Source organism: Corylus avellana, chromosome ca1 (genome assembly GCF_901000735.1).
Source record: "Corylus avellana chromosome ca1, CavTom2PMs-1.0".
Classification (NCBI taxonomy): Eukaryota; Viridiplantae; Streptophyta; class Magnoliopsida; order Fagales; family Betulaceae; genus Corylus; species Corylus avellana.
In genome coordinates this window covers 6,524,943-6,548,085 of record NC_081541.1, presented here as the reverse complement: position 1 = coordinate 6,548,085, position 23,143 = coordinate 6,524,943, and the positions used below count along the sequence as shown (strand labels likewise).

The following is a 23,143-nucleotide window of genomic DNA, read 5'->3' as shown; positions in this document are numbered from 1 at the left end:
CCTGTTTCATCTTTAATAATAGTTGCCCTCAATTAGAAGTCCACTTGAGGGCATGAATCTCATTTGGCATCTCGAAAGACAAGAGGGTGGGAAAACAGAACAACAAACAGAAACTGAAAGAAATTTGAGGGAATAACTGTCATTTGAATCTCAAAAACTAGATGGCAGAAGAAAGAGCAAACTGAAACTGAAAGAGAACAATGGACTATGGAGAGGACATACTCTCCAATTTCTCAGACAAATATAATTATCTTTCTCATCGTTGATAACAAGGCCAGTTGCAACTCCAACTTTATCGAACTGCCCAAATCTTGAAAGCTGGCTGGGCCAGAAAGTATGCCCTGTGCATTGGCAAAAATGCTCCACTCAATCATGCCACCGCAAACACTCAAGGGCTGTGGATGACAATTCTTCACTTCCAAAGAGAGACCACTTCTTAGCCATTGGCTTAGTGAGTGAGCAAAAATACAACCCAGGTAGTTGAAGGTTAAGAGACAGTGTCTCAAAAAGAGAACTGTGGTAAATAGAACAACTAGTGTGAGATTTTCTAGTTTTAAGCTAAAGATAAAAGGGGAGGAAGTTTCAGAAACTTAAGGGTATAAAAGGGAAGATAGGGATGGAATTCATTCCAGTACTAGCCTTAAAGTATAAGACAATTACGCTTGTCAGTTAGATCCATAGATCAAGAAAAAAAAAAATAGATTCAGTTATCTAAATTGTGTGTGCAAGAGTTTAAATACAAACCAGTGGATTTCTAAGAGAAGACAACTTGGGTAATAACGGTTAGCTCATACAATATAAAACACAAGTACCAAGGAGAATTTCCTAATTTGTGTCCTTGCCACCGACACATGCTTTTTTCTGCATTCATGAACAAGACTTCCATACCTCTTGCCATCAAATGCTACTCCTCTCTGTTTACTTTTTTGAAAGCTCCTTTTATATCAGTGTTTTTTAGGTCAAAAAACTTTGTCGGCCTACATCCTAACAGATTAAGTTTTTCAGGAGGTGATTTATGACACAGTATCACAGGCCAGTAGGCTTGGTCACCCCCATTATATTAAAATTTATTCTGTTGTTCACATGTAAGGTCAGCACTGTTTCAGTATTACTGAATGGGCCTCCATGTGAGAGGAGCTGTTATTTGAGGTGGGAGTGGATGCTGAGGCTGCAATGGAAGCTGATTGTGTACTGTGTAGAGTTGTTGTTTGGCATAGTGTAGAGACAACAGATTGATCTGTGCAGTTTCAAATGTTTGTGCAGATAAGTTGCTGTCTTGTGTTTTTTGAAATTTGGTTAGAATGTTTGAGTTGATTTTTTTGAATTGTAAAGTTGATACTGTTGTGGTTTCTGAATTGTAAATGTTGTTTGGCTAGTAGTAGCAGAGTTGTATAGAGGCTGCTGTTTTGCTAGTATAGTAGGCTGATTGTTAGCTTTTGGTTCTGTAGTGTTTATAATGGTATTTGTAGTCTTTTGTAAGGTGCCGTTTATGGCATCGGGGGATCTAGCAGGATTCTGCAGTGTGTTGTATTCTTTGTTTGTTATTAATATAAATTCATTTGTCCCAAAACAAAAAAAGAGTGATGAAGTTAATTGAACACAAGTTTGTTTCTTATTTGTGGAATGGTACTGATGTCATAGCTTCTTGAGCTAAAGTAGCATGGGATTTACTTTGTGTACCTAAAAAGGAGGGCAGTTTGGGTCTAAGGAAAAAGGGAGAGCTCTTGGGGTTGGAGGAAAATACTTGAACTAAGAGCTATTGCTAGGCCTCTTCTCAAGCATATTGTGGGTGAAGGTTATTCAATTATTCTTTGGCACGATAATTGGCACCCAAAATGACCATCATATCAAAAAGTTGGGCACAAAATTTTGTATATTTTGGTAGCTCTATGTTTGTGAAGGCTTCTATCGTTCTCCAGAATGGTAATTGGTTCTGGCCTCCACCAAGATCCAAAGATTTGGTGTTGATTCAAAGAAAATTCCACCAAGTTCTGATCAGACAAGATGCAATTATTTGGATTCCTTCAATTACTGGGAAGTATGGTTGGGAGGTAATTCCAGCTAAATTGCCTATCTTCATTTGGTTGAAACTTCTTCAGTTTGCAAATATTATCCCTAAGTATGTATTTATTAGCTAGTTAGCTGTTAAAAAAAAAGTTACAACGAGGAAGAGATAAGCAAACTGAGGCTATACTGGAGACATGTTATGCACTTTTCACATAAACAAGTTTGAAATTAGAGATCATCTATTTTTGAATGCTCTTTCACCAGGAGAGTTTCGAAAGAGAAATTAAAGAAATGTTTGGTTAGTAAACATGTTCAAAGCTGGGATAAAAAGTGCGTAAGCTTAAAGGTAAGGGCTTTAAGACTGCACTCCGTAAGCTTGATTGAGCAGCTAACATCTACCACATCTGGTTAGATTGAAATACAAGACCCCACAATGAGAAAGTTAAAAGTGAAATCAGTTTACTGCAGGGAGTGATGATGCATGTGAGATATAGAATAGCAAGAGAATCAAAACTTTATTCAAAATAAAGTCTTTTGTACTATTTGGAGGAATCTTTTTTCTGTATTTTGATGTTTCTTAGATACGTTTTGTTCTTGTTAGTTGAATTGCCATAGGTGTGCAGCATTAAGCTGGTTTTCATGTGATTTTTCAGTTGCTTGAATAAAACTTCTTATTCAACAAAAAAAAAAAAAAAAAATTGAATATATTAAACAAATTGGAGCTATAAAGTTATAAACCTCATATTCCCCACATCAAAGTTCCCCCTCCGCTGAAAGATTTACTAGAAAATGAAACGGCAAGGAAGATTACTTTTTTCACTTTGTAACATTTCCCCAGGTTTTTCTCAGCAACAAATCAGAGGGCTAGGGTCATACAAGAGCAAGATTATGAAGACAAAGGAACAAAACGACAATCAAAAACAAGCCCATCAAAGGATAAGCAAAAAGAAAAAATAAAAACTTTAAGCAAAACCCACATAAACATACGATTTTTGTTTACCTTAATCCGAGTACCCTCTGCACCAAATCCAGTAGCAGCTGATAGTAGCCCCAAGAACCCCACAACACTGCATATCACCACAGTCTTTCTCTCCATCGTCTTTCTCTCTCTCTCTCTCTCCCTCGAGATTCTAAATTTTGTTGCCTCTTTGTTTGAGAGGAGAGGAGTAAAGTTGGTGAACTTCTGTTGAGCAAAGTCGAGTTGTGCACTTATTATGTCCAAAGCGAATCAAGATATTCACAAGGGCAGAAGAACTTTGTAAAAGCGAAAAATGTTCCTGAGTGGCAATATCGTGATATGGCTGAAACAGTGAGGACAACTGAGGAATAATAATAACTCAAACACTACTTTCGATTCTTGTTTTTTAGCAACGCCGGTCGGAGACAGTACAGTAAACATCGTCGCCAGCGACAGGTTTTGTTTTATTGTAAGAAGGTATGTATACTCATTTTGCATCAACTTCTGATTTAGTCCACCAAACTTATCAATATGGTTAGTTTTTCTGGGACCACCTAACTTAATTATATATATTATAATTATTTGTTCATAATACAAGTCAAAATATAAATTCAAACTTTAATAATTTTCTACCTTTTATCATAAGACTCGCCTGAGTCTTTGATGGCTAAGGGTTCGTTTGGGAGTGCGATTTTAAAAATTGTATTTTCAAAATTGTTACTTTTTTAAATCGCACATGCGTTTTGTAAAACATGCTAAAAAACATTTTTTTCATCAATTGAGTGTTTGGATAACATTAGCATATAATTGCGATTTCATTACCAAATTACCAATAAGGACATTTCTTTATAACAATAAAATAACTAACACTGTCTATAAGACTCCATTTTTCACACCTATGCAAACAAAAGTATGACTTATAATTTGACATTAACTTTGGGTTTTCTACTTAGGCAATTATATATTGCTATATTACTTGTTTCTATATGGTTTTTTGTTTTTGTATTTTTTTTTTCTTGAAACATATTCCAAACAGACATATAATAAAAAAAATAAAAGAACAATCCATCAAATTAAACTAATAATGAGAATTTTTTTTTAAAAAAATCACAAATTATCACTGTTTATTACCCATTAAAAAAATATCACAAACTGTTAGAGTGCAATACCCATTAAAAAATAAAAATAAAAATAAAAATTCATCACAAATTGTTACTGTACAGTACCTTTAAAAAAAAAAAAAAAAGCCATAAAAAATCGTCATTGTGCACATCACTATGCAGTGCACAGTTAAAGAAAAAGCCTCACACGGTTACTGTACACGCATATATAAAAAGCCTCACACATTACTGTACGTGTACAGTGATCTATCACTGCATACTATGATGGATTGCAGGTCACTATGCATGCACGATAATCTAAATAAAATTTTGAAAAAAAAAAAAATCACAACTTTACTCTGTAGAAATGGTCGAAGAACATAAACGCATATATAAAAAGGCACGGTAGTCATACAAACCACATAAAATAACATCGAACACCAAACAATGAAAAGTTTTACAAAAGCAATGGAGTTATATGGAGAGAAAGAAAATATTAAGGTGAGATTATTACCTGGTAGAGGGGCGAAGAGATGGACAAGAGCGACGCATACTACTACAGGGCGGAGAAAGGATGAACGAGACAGAGAGGATGAAGAAAAAAAAAAAAAAAAAGAGAAAAGAAGGGTTTTAATATATTTTAGATGGGTATTCTTGATATTTTTTTCATTCCCGCTCAACAAAATGTAACTATTGCACAAAATATCTTTTTAATAGAAATCGTGATTTTGTATTAAATTCGCACTTTTTTAAATAAGCACCCTCTAATCAACTTATGGAAATCGCAAATTTTTTTGCGATTTTAAAATTTGCGTTTTTAAAATCGCAATCCCAAACACCCTAAAATTGCGATTTGGTTTAAAATTGCAGATTATTTTTTTAAAAAACGCACCCTAAGTCAATTTCTTAGAGAGTGTATTCTCAAAACACAAGATTTTAGTATCAGGTTTATACATAGTGTAAGTGCCTATTTATAGATGGAGAAATTAAGTCAGACTTGGATTATGTCTCATACTTCAACTTGATTTGAAAGTATTTCAACATGACTTGGAAGTATGATTGTTAAATTAAATTCTTCAATGAGTGCTAATTGGACCCGGATTGTGTTTTCTACTCCAATTCAACTCGGAGTGGGAATCTAATATGAATTCTTCGAGATAAGATCCAGTCCTGAAAATGCAAGGGTTGAGACTCAGCAACACTCTTCTTAGATTTAAGGAATAAAGATCCCTTGTACCTTCCGTGTTAAGATGAATGTCTGAGTATCTTGGGATATGCTTGTCCCAGGCTTGAATGTAGTGGATGAAACTTGGTCTCGAGATGTGTCCAATCCCGAAACCTAACATCGATATGTTGATTTGTCATGTTCTCCTGAGATGATTCCGAGAGTAACTTAGAGTACTCTTCATGTTCTCCGATCATATGTTACCAACAAAACTAATATCGAAAAACATAGACAAGATGGGATTTTTTTAGTTTTTTTTTTTAAAAACGTTTTTGATAAAAAAAAAAAAAAACAAAAAAAAAACATATATTATTGTTTATTATGTGTCCGAATAGACTTAACTCCGTCAAAGCTCAAACTCCATGATAGAAAATTATACATGGATGTGACAGGAAACGGGGGTTTAAACGTAGGAGGCTATAGTAATTTCACTTTAACATGTACATCTATGGCTTCATGTTAACCCTGTTAAGCACTTTGTATTTATTTAATTAAAAACCTTAAGGTTATAAGTCAACTTTAATTTTCATATATCCAATACGCACCAAGGATCAAATCCTATCCAGGGTCCATCCTATCCCTAAAGTAATTTTAAATTATGGGATTATTTAATCTTGTCAAGAGAACAGAGTAAACAATAGTAATCGAATAAAACACTCTTTATATTGTTAAAGTCTTGGTACGTAGTAATTGTTATCTATTTATGTCTGTTGTCTACAATAGTATAGATTATTTTATTTTAATTTTTTTTTTTGAAAGGATTAATTTAAATTTAAATTAATAAAGTAATGGTTGACCTTATTTTCTGATATACAGTAAATTACTGTATTTTTCCTTGTGTTTTGAACTAGTTCATTCTCATCAATCCCCTTTCCCTTATAATGATGGAATGTCTATTGTCGTCCAAGGTTGTCAAGATGAGACAATGATGGTTTTGCTAAAGTTTTTCACCTAGTTCCTTCGAAGAAATAATTAATAAGTAGAAGATGCTGAACTTACCAACAAGCTAAGACGCTTGTGTTCAAGGACAGAACCAAAAATTTTAGTATAAGAAATGCAACTTAAAAACTGCTAGTATCGCTCGGTAAGGAGATTAATATATGAGAAATTTTCTTGAGAAGTTTTGATAGAACATATTGGACCTATCACTTAACTCAAATTATGTTAATGGATTCAAATAGGAGGTTTGGAATGGTAGATATGGGACCTTGAATGGGCTAAACACTCTAGAAAACTTTTCAAGTTAAGTTCATCCAAAAAAAAATATAAAATATTGTCCTCACAAAGGAGGAGTTGTTACTCTTTGATAGAGAAATGAAAGGCACAAAGACAAAGAAAAAGGAATCTCTACTTCTTGTAGAGATAACTTTTCTTACAAGATATTTACTTTAAAGAAAACTACTTTTTGATTAAAGCAAGCTTCATTTATTACTTGTCGTCATTTACTTTATTTTTGGTCAAATAAGAAGTAAAGTTCTGTTTATTGTTATTATCCTACCAAAATATTATTTGCTTTTTATAAAATGGTTTACAGAGTTTCTTACATTCTTTAACTTCATCATTCACTTTAATTTATTAAAGAGACGTGCTATACATCCTTCCTCAATAATTCTTCCATCATTTCAATTTTTAAAATCTAAGTAATTTTGAAAATTGAAAGAATAAGAAGAAAACCGAATCATTTCTCTTCATTAAATTGGTGAACTCTCCCGTCACAACTTGGTTAGACGTATTGAAAAGCTTGCATGCCTCTGCCAGAACAAGATATATTGATTTCTACATCATCCCATTATTTGATTGGTCGTCCAATAATATATAGTTTCACTTTGAATGTAGGAACATGTCAAGACTAAAATTCAGAATTGCCACAAAGTACTAGCTAGGTACCGCCAAACAGCTTAGTTTGCTTCTCCTGCATATCAGCCACTTGAAATATTGAAACTTTCAGCACATCATCCTCCCTCTTCATCAGTGAACATGATGCTTAATTATATAACCTCAAAAGTTTATACTTATCTCCCCACAACTTCACCTGCAAAATACCAACCAATATTCTTCCTACTGAAATTCTTTTGGTACCCACCAAAGTGTCCATTAATTGTTCAATTTTGTCTCTCAAATTGCTGCAAAATTTTCTACGATTGAGGGTAACTGCAGAAAATTCCATTGTCCAACACACTGATGATATGAAAGACTTCAAGAATCAGCATTTGAAGGAAAATAAATAAGTACATAAAAAGACCAGACATGAAACAATTAATATCACCAGATCCTGAGTTTAGACGAGTTATCTTATAAGTCAGACATATTTAGTTCACTGCTTAGTCAATAGTCAGCCAGGCGAAATATTGAGACGTTAAGCACAACAGGGTTCATCTTGATCAGCTCAAAGACACACACATCTCCTGCTGCTAAATCATTGTCCCTGCAAAACTGAGCCCACCCTATATTCTTTGCTTTACTTGAAACTGTATGGCAATAGCACCAGGAATCCCATTGTTTTCCGTCAGTAGTCTGAAGCTTGACAAACTGATCATCCCCAGTAAGATGCTCGATAGCAAATCCAACAGGCACATACTGCACAAGAAACAAGGATTGCAACCAATAATGATTACATTCAAAGAGAGATTTGAAAAACATGATCACATCATGTAGAATTAGAAAGGCTCACCAAAGTAGCTTTTTCTATCTGATAGGGCCGCAAGATGCTCATGAATGAAGGACTTGCAGGCTTCAACATTTTTGCTGCTTGGATTGCTCTCTCTCGGCTGGATGTAACATTCTTGTTACAATCCTTGCTCAATGGATACTCAATTTCAGTTGCAGTACAATCGAGTACAAGAACATGGAATTTTGAATTTCCTTCATACCTGAACACTAAAAAGTAGCCATAATCAATAGAATGGTATTCCATAAACTCCTTCCAACCATCATCAAACCAAATCTCGTTGTTGCCTTTCTCCAACCCCACTTGCCAAAAATGACCATTGGGAACAGTGAGTGTAGCAACATCAGACAGTTCATCCCCAAATTCCATTACAAACTTTACCGGGATCATCTGCAGCCACCAAAATAAGTTTATTGTCTTAATTACAATGTCAAATAGAATCGAGGAAACATGCATGTGATGCAGATTAGTGCCGCATGCATACACCACTAACTTCAAATGCTTTGTTTAAAGGTTCCAAGTTCTGGTTTTTCCCGGCCCTATTATGAGTTTTTTTGGTAGGACTCATCACATTCCCCAAAATATCTCGTCAACAGATGAATTTCAATACCAATGTGTTGCAAACAAAAAACAAAAGATATTGACTTTGAATAAAAATCAACATTTTCGCCAAGAAATCGTTAATTAGCTAAGGGAGTGTGAGACCATAAACTTCCTAGTGACAGCACAATCATTCTTTAATTTCCCTCCATTTTGTTTATTAATGCTTATTTATTTGGTAGACAAGATTAGTCATTAAATCCTTCGCTCACTTTACCTCCCTGCCTTTAACCATTATGCTCACTTCAAGTCTTCAACCATAAATTCTTAGAAAGGTCCAAAACGCTTTGCACCCAAACCCAATCACTAATTATTATCTTAGTGATAAATATGTCGGAATAATTATTTTACTTGGCTTACATTGATTGTGGGTTTTGGTTTCCTAAAACCGGTTGGACACAACCTAGAATGACAGGCTCAGATGCTGTTGTGTTGGATGATCACTACTGAGTTATTGGGTTCTTACTGGAATAAGATTTAAGAAATAAAAATGACAACTTTACAACTTTGACATGTTAAAATTATTTTTTAGTGGCAAATATATGAGTTAATTTAGATAATATACAAAATCATCTATCTCCATCCCATTTTTAAACGGCATGCATCAGAATAATCACAAACAAGCAAGCAAGGTAGCTAGGGAGAAGGCATTACCAATTTGTTTTCGTGAACGGTAGAGGGGAGTATGATGTTGAAGAAGTGCGAGGGTTTCCTTCCCCCCATAGAAGTAGACAGCCGGAGATCATAGCTCCGGTTGGGCACCACTGGAGTCCGGCGAGTCCTTGATCTATTCCCTGCCATAGTTAAGAAAAAAGTGCGGTTGGCTGATTTGAGTGGGTGCTGCTGCCTTTCATATCGATCCACCGTCCACGGATAAAAACCTGTGTGTTTTGTTATACTCTTTCTGTCCATGGATGGTTTCTACATATAATTTATCCGTACGTAGAAGACAATTAGGGTGTTTTTGATTGAAAAGTGTTTTAACGAAGTATAAAGTGAAATCAATTTTGAGTTTTGTACGAATTTTTTGTGAAAACATTTACCGTGAAAGTGGTCAATAGAGACCGTGAACAGATTATTTTCAGGTGATGTTACTGATATGGTGCAGACATGGGAGATGGGTGGTAAGCTTCACGTGGGTAGACAAGCTTTTAGAGCCACTCTCATGCAAGTAACCCTCTGTTCATTCTATACGCATGCAACAGTACCCTTTTAAAGCATCTGCCGCAGACGCAATTATGGACTTACTTCATGGATCCGGCTTAAAACAAAGAAAAATGATAAGAGTCATGTGCCCAACTTATCTCTTACGTGGCTTTTTTTTTTTGTTTTTTTTTGTTTTTTTTAAAAAATCAGAAACCTAATATTCGTGTTATCCCCAAATCCCCAAAAAATTTTGAAACCTATTAGGATGTGTTTAAAATTGCGATTTCATAAGAATAATTTGCGTTTTTAAAAGATATTGCAAAACTTCAGTAGCTTGGTATTACAATTTAAAAAGCACTTAATTTAAAATAGAGAGAAAAAAAAAAATCTGTGATTTCTATAAGTTAGGGGGTGCTTATTTGAATGGCGCGAATTTAAACCAAAATCACAATTTCGCATAACAAATATTTGATAAAAAAAAGTAAAGTATTTTTTAACATGTTTTACTAAATGTCTTTACGATTTTAAAATGTAGCGATTTCAAAAATGTAATTTTTTTTTAAAAAAAATCGCACTTATTGAAACTGCAATCTCAAACACACCTTAAGGGTCCATTTTTAAAAGATATAACAAAATGTAAGGTGTTTGACATTGTGATTTAAAAAGCACTTAATTTAAAATAGGAAAAAAAAATGTGATTTCTATAAGCAAGTTATGGGTACTTATTTAAAAATGTGGGAATTTAAACAAAAAAACATGATTTCGCATAACAAATATTTGATAAAAAAAAAAAAAAAAAACTTTTTAACATGTTTTGCCAAACGCCTTTGCAATTTTAAAAACACAATTTTTAAAAACGCAATTTTTAAAATCGCACTTATTGAAATCGCAATCCCAAACGGACCTAACTCTCCCTCTCCCGCTGCTCTCCCTCCCTCGCTCACCCTCTCTCTCTCACTCTGGCGAGGTCTTCAACCACCAGCGAAGCTCTCCCTCCCTCGCTCTTGTCTCTCTCACTCCGGCGCAAGGATTTCGTCCATCGGTGAAGAAGAACGAGGCTTGCTCTTGTCTCTCTCTCTCACTCCGGCACAAGCCTCCACTACAAAAAAATTACAATTTTCTGACGTGACAAACAGTACATAATTTTTACCACGTCAGAATAAAATTAGTACGTCAGAAATTTCTGACGTGTTTATATTGGCATGTCAGTAAAAAATTGAGCAGAATTTTCAACTTTTTTCCCTCCTCTTATTATTTATTCTTTTCCTCTTCATTTATTTACCCACACTCTCCCTCTCTCCTCTCTCAATCTCCCTCTTCTCTGCACGGCAGCTCCCTCTCTAGTGGAAGAAGAAAAAGAAAAGGTGAAAAGAAAAATAAGAGAACCAGCTGATTGAAGAAAAGAAGAAGAAGAAGAAGATAAGATAAGAAGATTTTTTGGGTTTTTGAAGATTTTGGGTTTGACGTTTGGGTTTTTGATTTTTCAGATTGATTTATTGATTTGGGTTTTTGATTTTTTGAAGATTTTTTCGGTTTGGGTTTGGGTTTTTGAAAATTGAGAAAAGAAGAGAGAAACAGTGAGAAAAAATGAGAAAAGGGAGAGCTGGAGAAAAGAAGCAGAGAAACAAAGAGGGAGAAGAGAAAAGAAGAGGGAGAGCTGGAGAAAAGAAGCAGAGAAACGAAAAGGGAGAAGAGAAAAAAACGAGGCCTCTTTTTTCTCTAGGGAGAGCAAAAAAAAAGCAACTGGAGAAAAGCTGCTTCTTTTCTTTGCAGAGAAATTACAAAAAAAAATAATAATTTAAATTAATAAATTTTTTAATTGAAAAAAAAAATTCCAGAAAAAATTTTAAAAAAATTATTATTTTTTAATTAACTTTTTAAATTTCCTAACGTGTCAATTTTGACACGTCAGAAATTTCCTGACGTGTCAAAATTAACACGTCAGAAAATTCTAACATGCTAAACAGTAACACATCAGGGAAAAAAAAAAAAAAAAAAAAAAAATTTACTGACCCCTATGTACTTGACATTCAACGCACGTAAAAAATGCCACGTCAGAAAAGTTTTCTGACGTGTCAAACACCCTGACACGTTAGAAAACTCTAGTGAGGAAAAAATTATTTTTTTGTAGTGCTCCCGGCCACCGGCGAAGAAGAAGGCTTTTCATCCGAATCATTTGAGGTTTTATTTTTATTTAATTTTACTTTGCAAAAATTAGGGCTGTTCGAAGGATTTTGGGTATTTCTTTCGTCTTTTGATTTGGATATTTCTTTCATTCGAATCATTTGAGGTTATCTGCAAGTTATCTAATTTTGCTTTGCAAAATCTAGGGCCGTTCGAAGGAGTCCATACTCCAATTGGACCCAGATTGTGTTTCCTGCTCCAATTCAACTCAGAGTACTGAGAGTAGGAATCTAATATGAATTCTTCGGGATAAGATCCAGTCCTAAAAATGTAGGAGTTGAGACCCAACAACACTCTTCTTAGATTTAAGGAATAAAGATCCCTTGTACCTTCCATGTTAAGACGAATGTTTGAGTATCTCGGGACATGCTTGTCCCAGGGCTTGAATGTAGTGGATGAAACTTGGTCCTGGGATGTGTCCAATCACGAGACCTAACCTCGATATGTTGATTTGTCATGTTCTCCCGAGATGTATGTATTCCGAGAGTAACTTAGAGTATTCTTCATGTTCTCCGAGGATATGTTACCAACAAAACTAATATTGAAAAACATAGACATGATGGGATTTTTTTTGTTTTTTTTTAAATGTTTTTGACAAAAAAATTAAAAAAAAAAAAAAAAACATATATTATTGTTTATTATGTGTCCGAATAGACTTAAAAAATAATAATAATAATAAAAAATAAAAACTCCGTGAAAGCTCAAACTCCATGATAGAAAATTATACATGGATGTGACAAAAACAAGGGTTTAAACGTAGGAGGCTATAGTGTAAGTAGTAATCTATAATTTCAATGCATGCAAGATATATACTGATACAGCCTTCACTTTAACATGTACATCTATGGCTTCATGTTAACCCTGTTAAGCACTTTGTATTTATTTAATTAAAAACCTTAAGGTTGTAAGTCTACTTTAATTTTCATATATCCAATACCAAGGATCAAATCCTATGCAGGGTCGATCCTATCCCTAAAGTAATTTTAAATTATGGGATTATTTAATCTTGTCAAGAGAACAGAGTAAACAATAGTAATCGAATAAAACACTCTTTATATTGTTAAAGTCTTGGTACGTAGTAATTGTTATCTATTTATGTATGTTGTCTACAATAGTATGGATTATTTTATTTAAATTAATAAAGTAATGGTTGACCTTGTTTTCTAACATACAGTAAATTACTGTTTTGAACTAGTTCATTCTCATCAACCCCCTTTCCCTTATAATGATGGAATGTCTATTGTCGTCCAAGGTTGTCAAGACGAGACAATGATGGTTTTGCTAAAGTTTTTCACCTAGTTCCTTCGAAGAAATAATTAATAAGTAGAAGATGCTGAACTTACCAACAAGCTAAGACGCTTGTGTTCAGGGACAGAACCAAAAATTTTTAGTATAAGAAATGCAACTTAAAAACTGCTAGTACCGCTCGGTAAGGAGATTAATATATAAGGAATTTTCTTGAGAAGTTTTGATAGAACATATTGGACCTATCACTTAACTCAAATTATGTTATACTAATTATGACTACTATTTCATATGTAACTTTCACACTGAATGTGTATTCTCTCTAACTTATTTTTCCAATTTTCTTTTGTTATACTTTGTTGAAGACTTTTTATGTTTTTATTTTCTTGTTAGAGTTAATGGATTCAAATAGGAGGTTTGGAATGGTAGATATGGGACCTTGAATGGGCTAAACACTCGAGAAAACTTTTCAAGTTAAGTTCATCCAAAAAAAAATATAAAATATTGTTATCACAAAAGAGGAGTAGTTGCTCTTAATTTGACATAGAAATGAAAGACAAAAAGACCAAAAACAAAAAGAAGGAATCTCTACTTCTTGTAGAGATAACTTTTCTTACAAGATATTTATTTTAAAGAAAACTACTTTTTGCCTAAAGCAAGCTTCATTTATTACTTGTCCTCACTTACTTTATTTTTGGTCGAACTAAGAAGTAAAGTTCTGTTTATTGTTGTCATCCGACCAAAATATTATTTGCTTTTTACAAAATGGTTTACAAAGTTTCTTACATTTTTGAACTCCGTCATTCACTTTAATTCATTAGAGAGACATGCTATACATTCTTCCTCAATCATTCTTCCATCATTTCAATTTTTAATATCTAAGTAATTTTGAAAATTGAAAGAATAAGAGGAAAACCGAATCATTTCTCTTCATTAAATTGGTGAACTCTCCCGTCACAACTTGGTTAGACGTATTGGAAAGCTTGCATGCCTCTGCCAGAACAAGATATATTGATTTCTACATCATCCCATTATTTGATTGGTCGTCCAATAATATATAGTTTCACTTTGAATGTAGGAACATGTCAAGACTAAAATTCAGAATGCCGCAAAGTACTAGCTAGGTACCGCCAAACAGCTTAGTTTGCTTCTCCTGCATATATATATATCCAGCCACTTGAAATATTGAAACTTTCAGCACATCATCCTCCATCTTCATCAGTGAACACGATGCTTAATTATATAACCTCAAAAGTTTATACTTATCTCCCCACAACTTCACCTGCAAAATACCAACCAATATTCTTCCTACTGAAATTCTTTTGGTACCCACCAAAGTGTCCATTAATTGTTCAATTTTGTCTCTCAAATTGCTGCAAAATTTTCTACTATTGAGGGTAACTGCAGAGAATTCCATTGTCCAACACAATGATGATATGAAAGACTTCAAGAATCAGCATTTGAAGGAAAATAAATAAGTACATAAAAAAGACCAGACATGAAACAATTAATATCACCAGATCCTGAGTTTAGACAAGTTATCTTGTAAGTCAGACATATTTAGTTCACTGCTTAGTCAATAGTCAGCCAGGCGAAATATTGAGACGTTAAGCACAACAGGGTTCATCTTGATCAGCTCAAAGACACACACATCTCCTGCTTCTAAATCATTGTCCCTGCAAAACTGAGTCCACCCTATATTCTTTGCTTTACTTGAAACTGTATGGCCATAGCACCAGGAATCCCATTGTTTTCCGTCAGTAGTCTGAAGCTTGACAAACTGATCACCCCCAGTAAGATGCTCGATAGCAAATCCAACAGGCACATACTGCACAACAGCACAAGAAACAAGGATTGCAACCAATAATGATTACATTCAAAGAGAGATTTGAAAAACATGATCGCATCATGTAGAATTAGAAACGCTCACCAAAATAGATTGCACTATCTGATAGGGCCGCAAGATTCTCATGAACGAAGGACTTGCAGGCTTCAACATTTTTGCTGCTTGGATTGCTCTCTCTCGGCTGGATGTGCCACAAAATCTTTCACCAACATATCTTTCTCTATCCACTTCAGGTTTTGCAGACAGCTTATCTGAGTTGGATATTTCATTTTCGTTCACCTTGTCATGCCTTGATTCTGTTGCATCATTTAATTCCATTGTGTCCGCCTCATCTTCCATGTTACAATCCTTGCTCAATGGATACTCAATCTCAGTTGCAGTAGTATCGAGTACAAGAACATGGAATTTTGAATTTCCTTCATATCTGAAGACTAAAAGGTAGCCATAATAAATTGAATGGTATTCCATAAACTCCTTCCAACCATCATCAAACCAAATCTCGTTGTTGCCTTTCTCCAACCCCACTTGCCAAAAATGACCATTGGGAACAGTGAGTGTAGCAACAGCAGACAGTTCATCCCCAAATTCCATTACAAACTTTTCAGGGATTCTCTGCATGCAGCCACCAAAGTACGTTATATTATCTCAATTCCAATGTGAAATAGAATCGAGGAAACATGCATGTGATGCAGATTAGTGCTACTGCTGCATAAACCAATAACTTCAAATGCTTTGTTTAAAGGTTCCAAGTTCTGGTTTTCCCCGGCCCTATTATGAGTTTTTTAGCCAAGTAAAAATTCGCTAAACATAGAAATTGGCAGTGGCAGGGCAATTCTATTAAAATGAACGAAGAAAAGCAGCAACTTGGATTGAGCATCGAGGTTTCATACTTTTTGCTGAACAACAATAAAGCAATGGCATGTAACTTCGAGTTGCACAGGAATTTTAACGGCTTAGGAGATGAATTTCAATACCAATGTGTTGCAAACAAAAAACAAAAGATATTGACATTGAACAATTTAGCCAAGGGAGTGAGACCATAAACTTCCTAGTGACAGCACAATCATTCTTTAATTTCCCTCCATTTTGTTTATTAATGTTTATTTATTTGGTAGACAAGATTATCATTAAATCCTACGCTCACTTTACCTCCCTGCCTTTAACCATTATGCTCACCTCAAGTCTTCAACCAAAAATTCTTAGAAAGTTCCAAAACGCTTTGCACCCAAACCCAATCACTAATTATTATTTATGAGATAAATATGTCAGAATAATTATTTTACTTGGCTTACATTGATTGCGGGTTTTGGTTTCCTAAAACCTGTTGGACACATCCTAGAATGACAGGCTCAGATGCTGGTGTGTTGGATGATCACTAGCTACTGAGTTATTGGGTTCTTACTAGAATAAGATTTAAGAAATAAAAATGCCAACTTTACAACTTTGACATGTTAAAATTATTTTTTAGTGGCAAATATACGAGTTAATTTAAATAATAAACAAAATCATCTATCTCCATCCCATTTTAAAACGTACGGCACCATAATAATCACAAACAAGCAAGCAGGGTAGCTAGGGAGAAGCCATTACCAATTTCTTGTCGTGAACGGTAGAGGGGAGTATGATCTTGAAGAAGTGCGTGGGTTTCCTTCCACCCATAGAACTAGATGGCCGGCGATCATAGCTCCGGTTGGGCACCACTGGAGTCCGGCGAGTCCTTGATCTGTTCCCTGCCATAGTTAAGAAAAAAAGTATATCACGATGGTTGGCTGATTTGAGTGGGTGCTGCTGCCTTTCATATCCGCCGTCCACGGATAAAAACCTCTGTGTTTTGTTATGTTCTTTCAGTCCAAGGATGGTTTCTACTTATAATTTATCCGTGGACAATTAGGGTGTTTTTGATTGAAGAGTGTTTTAACGAAGTACAAAGTGAAATCAATTTTGAGTTTTGTACAAGTTTTTTGTGAAACAATTTACCGTGAAAGTGGTCAATAGAGACAGTGAACAGATTATTTTCAGGTGATGTCACTGATATGGTGCAGGCAAGATGGGTAGACAAGCTTTTAGAGCCACTCTCATGCAAGTTACCCTCTGTTCTATAGGCATGCATGATGCAACAGTACCCATTTAAAGCATCTCCAGCTAGCAGATGCTATTATGGATTTATGGAAATTTTGGGTATAATCAAAACCCTTTTTCTTTCGTGATTTGTCAAAGACTCAAAAGATCTCTAATTTTATTGGGCTGGTTGTATTCTGTATTCGTAGGTAAGATGTTTGTCAAAATGCCCGAGTGAGATACAGTTTTGTTTTAGTCATATATATTTTCTGTAAATTCTATTATTTGAATTAATTTTACTTTTCTCTTGTTAATATTCTCAGGAATTTTACATATCGTGCTATTGCATAATCTATTGAATAATTTCATTTTATCTTGTAGGTTGTTGTTCTGGAAGTGGTATTTAAGGGGATGAAGGGAATGAGCCTCTATGGAAATTTTACTTTTCATCATCTAGTCGGTTGGCCAGAAAAGATGGTTTTCGTTTATGTTTTGAAGATGGGAAAACCTTTCATCAGGATGCGCGGCAAAAATACCACTTTTACAACAACAAATCAAAACTTGACACATCAGCCAAGAGCATAAAATTCAATAGAAATGAAAACACCTTGTCAACTAACTTATTCAATAGAAAATTCTCTTCATTTTCCCCCTCTCCCACATGCTCCAGCCCCCTCTCTCTCCCTAATTCCCCTGCCACCTCCCACCTCACCACCACAACCGGCCACCACCAAGCAGCGCCTTTGACCACCACCAATTTTCGCCGCCCACCATGAAGGCCGAATGCCAACCCACGGTTGGGTCAAGGCCAGACCCAGCCGTGTTGCACGGCCACGCTGCCGTGGGTCTGGCCGTGACCCACGGCTAGGTAAGCAGCCAGGCCCAGCTGGGTCTTTGGCCGAGTCCCCGTGCATGGCCACCAACATCATCTCTCTCGGGGCGGATCCCGGCGGTGGCTCCATGGATTCCGGTGGCGGCGTTTGGTTGGAGGGGTGGTTTACGGGTTGGTGGGTTATTAGAAGATGTAATCTAGTGTTTTAGTTTTAGTGTATTTTGGTATATTTTTGTGTTTTTAAGTGAGGTGTCAAATTCTTATTGGATGCTGCAAAAGTTGAGTTTTTTAAGAAAGGACCTGATAATAGGAGTTCTATTTGAAGATTGCATGCTTATTTGCCTATTTTGTTTCCTGGGTCCTCAATTCTGTGTCTTATTTCCTATGGGAAATAAATGGTGTTATATCGACTCCTAAAGTGAAATTAATTTGTAAATGGTGTTATATTGACTCTAAATTTGGCTTCCTTTATTTTACATTTTTCTTTTTCTGTAATTAGCTTACTGGTATTACATCCAATGGAGTGTTGAGTTCCACGTGTTTGCAATGTCTTGGACTTGAAGATTGTTGGGTTTTTTTTTTTTTGGCATGTCCACACAACGGAAGGGAGGGAGATTCGAACTAATGACCTCCGCTTCATTAGGCGTGATGCACAACCGATTAAGCTACCTCTTGGAGACTTGAAGATTGTTTCTGTCAATGGGGGCATTTGCTAATTGGTGGATCCGTTTATTAATGAAAGTGTAATTTTATTTTTTTTTTAGTAACATATTCGAGCTTTGAAATCTTATACAAGTGGGAATATCCCCACGACCTAGCAGTTAACTTTGCTATTATGTTGGTCCATTACGAGTGGAACCTTTATTTAGAATGCAAATTTTATAATAATGGATAATTGAAGTATCACATCTTTAAATAAAGATCCACTTATTGAAATAAATAAGAAAACTACTAGTAATATAATTGAATCAATAGTCAATTTGTCAAGGCTCTCTTGAACAACTTCTTGTAGAATAAGGAGACTTCTTTCAATTAAATATCGAGATTTCTTTCAACACCCTTTCGAAGCATCTCCAACAACATATGCTTTAAAGTACTTCATGGATCCGGCTTAAGACAAATTACTTTAAAGCCTTTTCTTCTCTTAATATAGAGGATTTTGTTTGGATTCTTTGTATAGTTGCTGTTGTTTGCTTGATTGTTGGGCTTTCTTTAGTTATTTGGGTTAGCTTGATTGATTTTGTTGTACAGTTGTACAAGCAACTTGAGGTCCAGTCGAGGTTTACTCATGCTGGAGAGAACTGTGTGCTTTCTTTGTGTGGACTGAAAAATATTATTCATCCAAATATATACATATACATACACATAAGATTTGATGGAGGAAAACTAATATAAAAATACAACAATCTTGATCATGATTCCGTGGATGTTAAATTACAACCGAGACATACTAAGTGAAATAGAAATTAATAATATTGGTAGTATGGACAAGCTTACAGAAAGGGTTTTAGCATCAAGAACAGGTACCATGAGTACAACAAGCCATATTTATTGGCCAAAGTCCCTAAATATAAAACATACCTCCTTAAAGCTTCTGCATGTCTATGATCGAGTTTAGACATGTTGCTTCACAGCATAGTCAGCCAGGTGAAATATTGAGACGTTAAGCACAACAGGGTTCCTCTTGATCAGCTCAAAGACACACACATCTCCTCCTTCTAAATTATTGTCTCTGCAAAACTGAGCCCACCCTAAAGTCCTTGCATTAGGTGATGAGCACTTGTTACGGCACCAGGCATGCCAATGTTTTCCATCAGAAGTCTGGAGTTCGACAGACTCATGCCCAATAAGATACTTTTTAGCAAATCCACTAGGCACATACTGCACAACAGCACAAAGAAAGAATTAAGGATTGAAATAAGCATATTCAAAAGCGATATTTGAGAAACATGATCACATTGCAAAGGCTCACCAAAGAACAAATTCCACCTATATTCTCTTTCCCCGCAAAGGCCATGAATGAAGGACTTTCAAGCTTCAACATTCTCGCTGCTTCGATCGCTCTCTCTCTTCTTGTGGGCATCAAGACTCTTCCTTTTGAAGATGTGCCAGAAAATCTTTCCCTACTGTATCTTCCTCTATCTACTTCATGTTTTGCAGACAGCTTATCTGGGTCAGACATTTCATTTTCTTGTTTCAACTTGTCATGCCTTGATTTTTTTGCATCATCTGATTCCATTACATCCACCAGATCTTCCAATTCACCATCCTTGCTCCATGTAGATGGAATTTCAGTTGCAGTATTATCAAATACAAGAACATGGAATTTTGAATTTCCTTCATATCTGAAGACTACAAAGTAGCCATAATGAATAGAATGGTATTCCATAAAATCCTGCCAACCATCATCAAACCAAATCCCGTTGTTGGCTTTCTCCAATCCCACTTGCCAAAAATTACCATAGTGATCGGTGAGCGTAGCCACAGCAGACAATTCATCCCCAAATTCCATTACAAACTTTACAGGGATCCTCTGCAGCCACCAAAGTAAGTTATATTGCCTCAATTACAATGTGCAATGAAATCAAGGAAACATGTGATGCGGAAAATATATGGCTTCTAATCCTTACAAATGTAAAATAAGTGAGCCTTGGTGAAGTGCTGCACAATCCAGAAAGTTCAATTGAACTTTTTAAAGGTTGATCTGCCTTCTGGTTTCTCCCCTTGTTATGAATTTGTTGGCCAAGTAAAAACTACCTAAGCATTCTAATGGCAAGGCAATTCCATTAAAATGAAACAATGGAAAAACATACTTAGACAACTCGGATTGAGGTTTCATAATTTTGGTTTCATACTTAGACAACTCGGAAAAACATACTTAAACAATGGAAAAATAAACCCAGAACAGCAAAACAAAAAAAAATGAAACAACAAAAGGTCTGAGCACTACAAGGTTTGAGCACGAAACAATCATCTGTTTCAACAATGCGTATAGATATATAAGAAATGCAATTAAGACCCAGAGAAATCAAGTCCCCCTGCGGATCCAGCCCAAAATCACCATCAAAATTCTATAAATCAATTGAGGAAAAAAATTTGAAACCAAATTCGTGACATACAGTGTATGGGTTCTTCTTCAAACACACAAGAACCTAAGCAATCCATCGCTAATTTACTGTAACTGCAAGCAACAGCACTAGAATATTCAAGAAATGAAAAAAAGACAAACAAACAAGCAAGCAACGTAGAGAGAAGGCATTACCAGTTTCCTGTCGCGAATGGTAGATGGGAGTATGACCTTGAAGAAGTGCGAGGGTCTCCTACCCGCCATAGAACTTGACGGCCGGTGGTCATAGCTCCGGCTGGGCACCACTCTAGTCCGGCAAGTCCTTGATTTCTTAGCTGCCATAGTCAGTGAGAAAAGTCTTATGACGATTGTTGACTGATCCCACGGTGGAAATGCCTCGAAGCAACTCTGCACCCCTCAGGATCAACCGTGTTCGAGAGCTCGCAGTGGCTAATTTAACCGGTGGTAAATGGCTAAATGCAACGCCGCAACTTTCACACCCACCGAATATATAAATTAGAAAATGCTTGTTGTATAGTTTTTATTAAATTTTCTTATAAATTAATGTGGTAATTTGTAATTAATGACAGATGGTCCACAAGGACACCCACCGGTGGTCCTTTTTTTTTTTTTTTTTTTTTTTTTTGTAAGACCCACCGGTGGTCCTTGACTCCTTGGCAATCTTGACAGATGGTCCACATGGACAAGTCGACAATAATTTGATTCTTTCAACTCCTTTTAACAGACGTCCCACTGCAACATCACCGAACATGATATATAATTATTTTAATTTGTTGTGTAATTAAATAAATTAAAAAAATATCAATGCTCAAAATAATTTAAAAATAAAAAAATACATGTACATCCCTCAAATTACCATCTTATTGTAACATTGTTTATTTTTCATTTCAACTATGAATTGTGTTAATATCCTACTTAAACTACTAAATTAATGTTAATTTTGTCCCTAAGAAGTAGCTCAATCGGCTAGGATCATGCCTAATAAAGCGAAAGTTTAGTTCAAATCTCTCTTCCCCTCTTGTGCGGAACAGGATCCTCTCCAGTCCATTATGGACTGGAGAATATCCAGTTCATGGCTAAGATTTCATCTCAGAAATCCTATGGCCACAAATAAGGCACATATCCCACTTATAAAAATAATAATAAATATTATTTTAAATTAAAAATATATATATTAATAAAAATTTAAGAAAAAAAGGTCACCTCTATTATAAGTGAGCTACCTCAATGGTCGGGCTGTGGGGTGGGTCAGTCTCCATCTTGCAAAAGAGGGTACTTAAATCATTCCCTGGGCACAATCCCTTAAAAAAATTTGTTCGTAATAAATCCACCTCCTTTTGCAAGATATGGTTCGCCACCCCTCGGTTGGGCCATTGTAGTGGCTCAAGCCACCCTTCACTTAAAATGGGGGTGGCCACCACCCCTTCTTTTATTTTATTTTCTTAATTTTTTTATTAATTTTTTAAAAAAATTTAAAATAATATTTTATTATTGTTTTTATTACTGGGATATGTGTCTCATTTGTGACCATAGGATTTCTGAGATGAAATCCTAGCCATGGACTGGAGAGGATCCTGTTCCTCTTGTGCGGACATGTAAAAAAAAAAGTTTTTATTTTGTTATTATAATTTAATTTTTTTAACAAACAAAATTTATGAAGGGTATTTTGTCAATAAAATGGACATTGACATTGTTTTGAAAGTTTTGGTGGAACAGTAACACAATTAGCAATTTAAAGAGGACATTGAAAATAAGATGATAGTTTGAAGGAATATGTATGTTTTTCCCTAAAAAATATGAATGATTTTGCAATTTAGCTTTAAATAAGATTTGGATTCTATTTATACCGATAAAAGATTCTTTACCATCACACTTTTTGCCATATTTCCCTCCTTTTAAAAACTTGCAATACGAGTATACGATGTATCAATTCCTTTAAATAATCCTATAGTTATAATTTTTCGTTAACTCCAACCAACAATTGAAATGTTTCTTTTATCATGTAAAATTTATAAAAATACAAATATAACTTTAATTGAGAAAATGAAATTTTGAAAAAAAAAAAAAAACATTTTCACTCTTTTTTTTTTTTTTGAAAAAAAAAATTTATAAACATAATGTTTTGATATTTTTACTCATTCCATTTTGATTTAACGAAAAATCATAACATCGATGATTTAAAGGGA

General features: G+C 35.0%; 3 protein-coding genes across 3 annotated transcripts in view; all 3 read right to left on the bottom strand.

Annotated features, from left to right (window-relative positions):
• LOC132184085 (uncharacterized) overlaps positions 1-3,244 on the bottom strand; it is a 5,990-nt gene extending 2,746 nt beyond the window's left edge. Inside the window, exon 1 of the mRNA XM_059597576.1 lies at positions 3,008-3,244. Coding sequence (XP_059453559.1) covers positions 3,008-3,103 — 96 coding nt within the window. The 5' untranslated portion in view covers positions 3,104-3,244. The remainder of the gene's footprint in view (positions 1-3,007) is intronic.
• Positions 3,245-7,546: 4,302 nt separating this feature from the next.
• Positions 7,547-9,517, bottom strand: LOC132178695 (B3 domain-containing transcription factor VRN1-like). The gene is made up of 3 exons (XM_059591207.1): positions 9,213-9,517; positions 7,962-8,348; positions 7,547-7,867 (listed from the first exon to the last, which is right to left on the bottom strand). Exons 1-3 carry the CDS (start codon positions 9,468-9,470, stop codon positions 7,616-7,618), a joined length of 897 nt encoding a protein of 298 aa, XP_059447190.1. The 5' UTR covers positions 9,471-9,517; the 3' UTR covers positions 7,547-7,615.
• A 5,125-nt stretch (positions 9,518-14,642) lies between these two features.
• LOC132171677 (uncharacterized) lies at positions 14,643-21,428 on the bottom strand. The gene is made up of 7 exons (XM_059583089.1): positions 21,132-21,428; positions 19,842-20,402; positions 19,487-19,750; positions 16,957-17,131; positions 16,570-16,709; positions 15,064-15,591; positions 14,643-14,961 (listed from the first exon to the last, which is right to left on the bottom strand). Exons 1-7 carry the CDS (start codon positions 21,276-21,278, stop codon positions 14,710-14,712), a joined length of 2,067 nt encoding a protein of 688 aa, XP_059439072.1. The 5' UTR covers positions 21,279-21,428; the 3' UTR covers positions 14,643-14,709.
• Positions 21,429-23,143: the final 1,715 nt, after the last annotated feature.

What these genes read in the sequence shown, in the direction of transcription:
- LOC132178695 (XM_059591207.1), bottom strand. Translation starts at nt 9,470, where the DNA reads ATGGACAGAAAGAGTATAACAAAACACACAGGTTTTTATCCGTGGACG. An exon ending in CCGTTCACGAAAACAAATTG is followed by an intron (nt 8,349 to 9,212) that starts GTAATGCCTTCT and finishes TGGTGGCTGCAG; the next exon opens with ATGATCCCGGTAAAGTTTGT. An exon ending in AGATAGAAAAAGCTACTTTG is followed by an intron (nt 7,868 to 7,961) that starts GTGAGCCTTTCT and finishes TTTCTTGTGCAG; the next exon opens with TATGTGCCTGTTGGATTTGC.
- LOC132171677 (XM_059583089.1), bottom strand. Translation starts at nt 21,278, where the DNA reads ATGGCAGCTAAGAAATCAAGGACTTGCCGGACTAGAGTGGTGCCCAGC. An exon ending in ATGCTGTGAAGCAACATGTC is followed by an intron (nt 17,132 to 19,486) that starts TAAACTCGATCA and finishes AATCCATAATAG; the next exon opens with CATCTGCTAGCTGGAGATGC. An exon ending in AGATAGTGCAATCTATTTTG is followed by an intron (nt 14,962 to 15,063) that starts GTGAGCGTTTCT and finishes GCTGTTGTGCAG; the next exon opens with TATGTGCCTGTTGGATTTGC.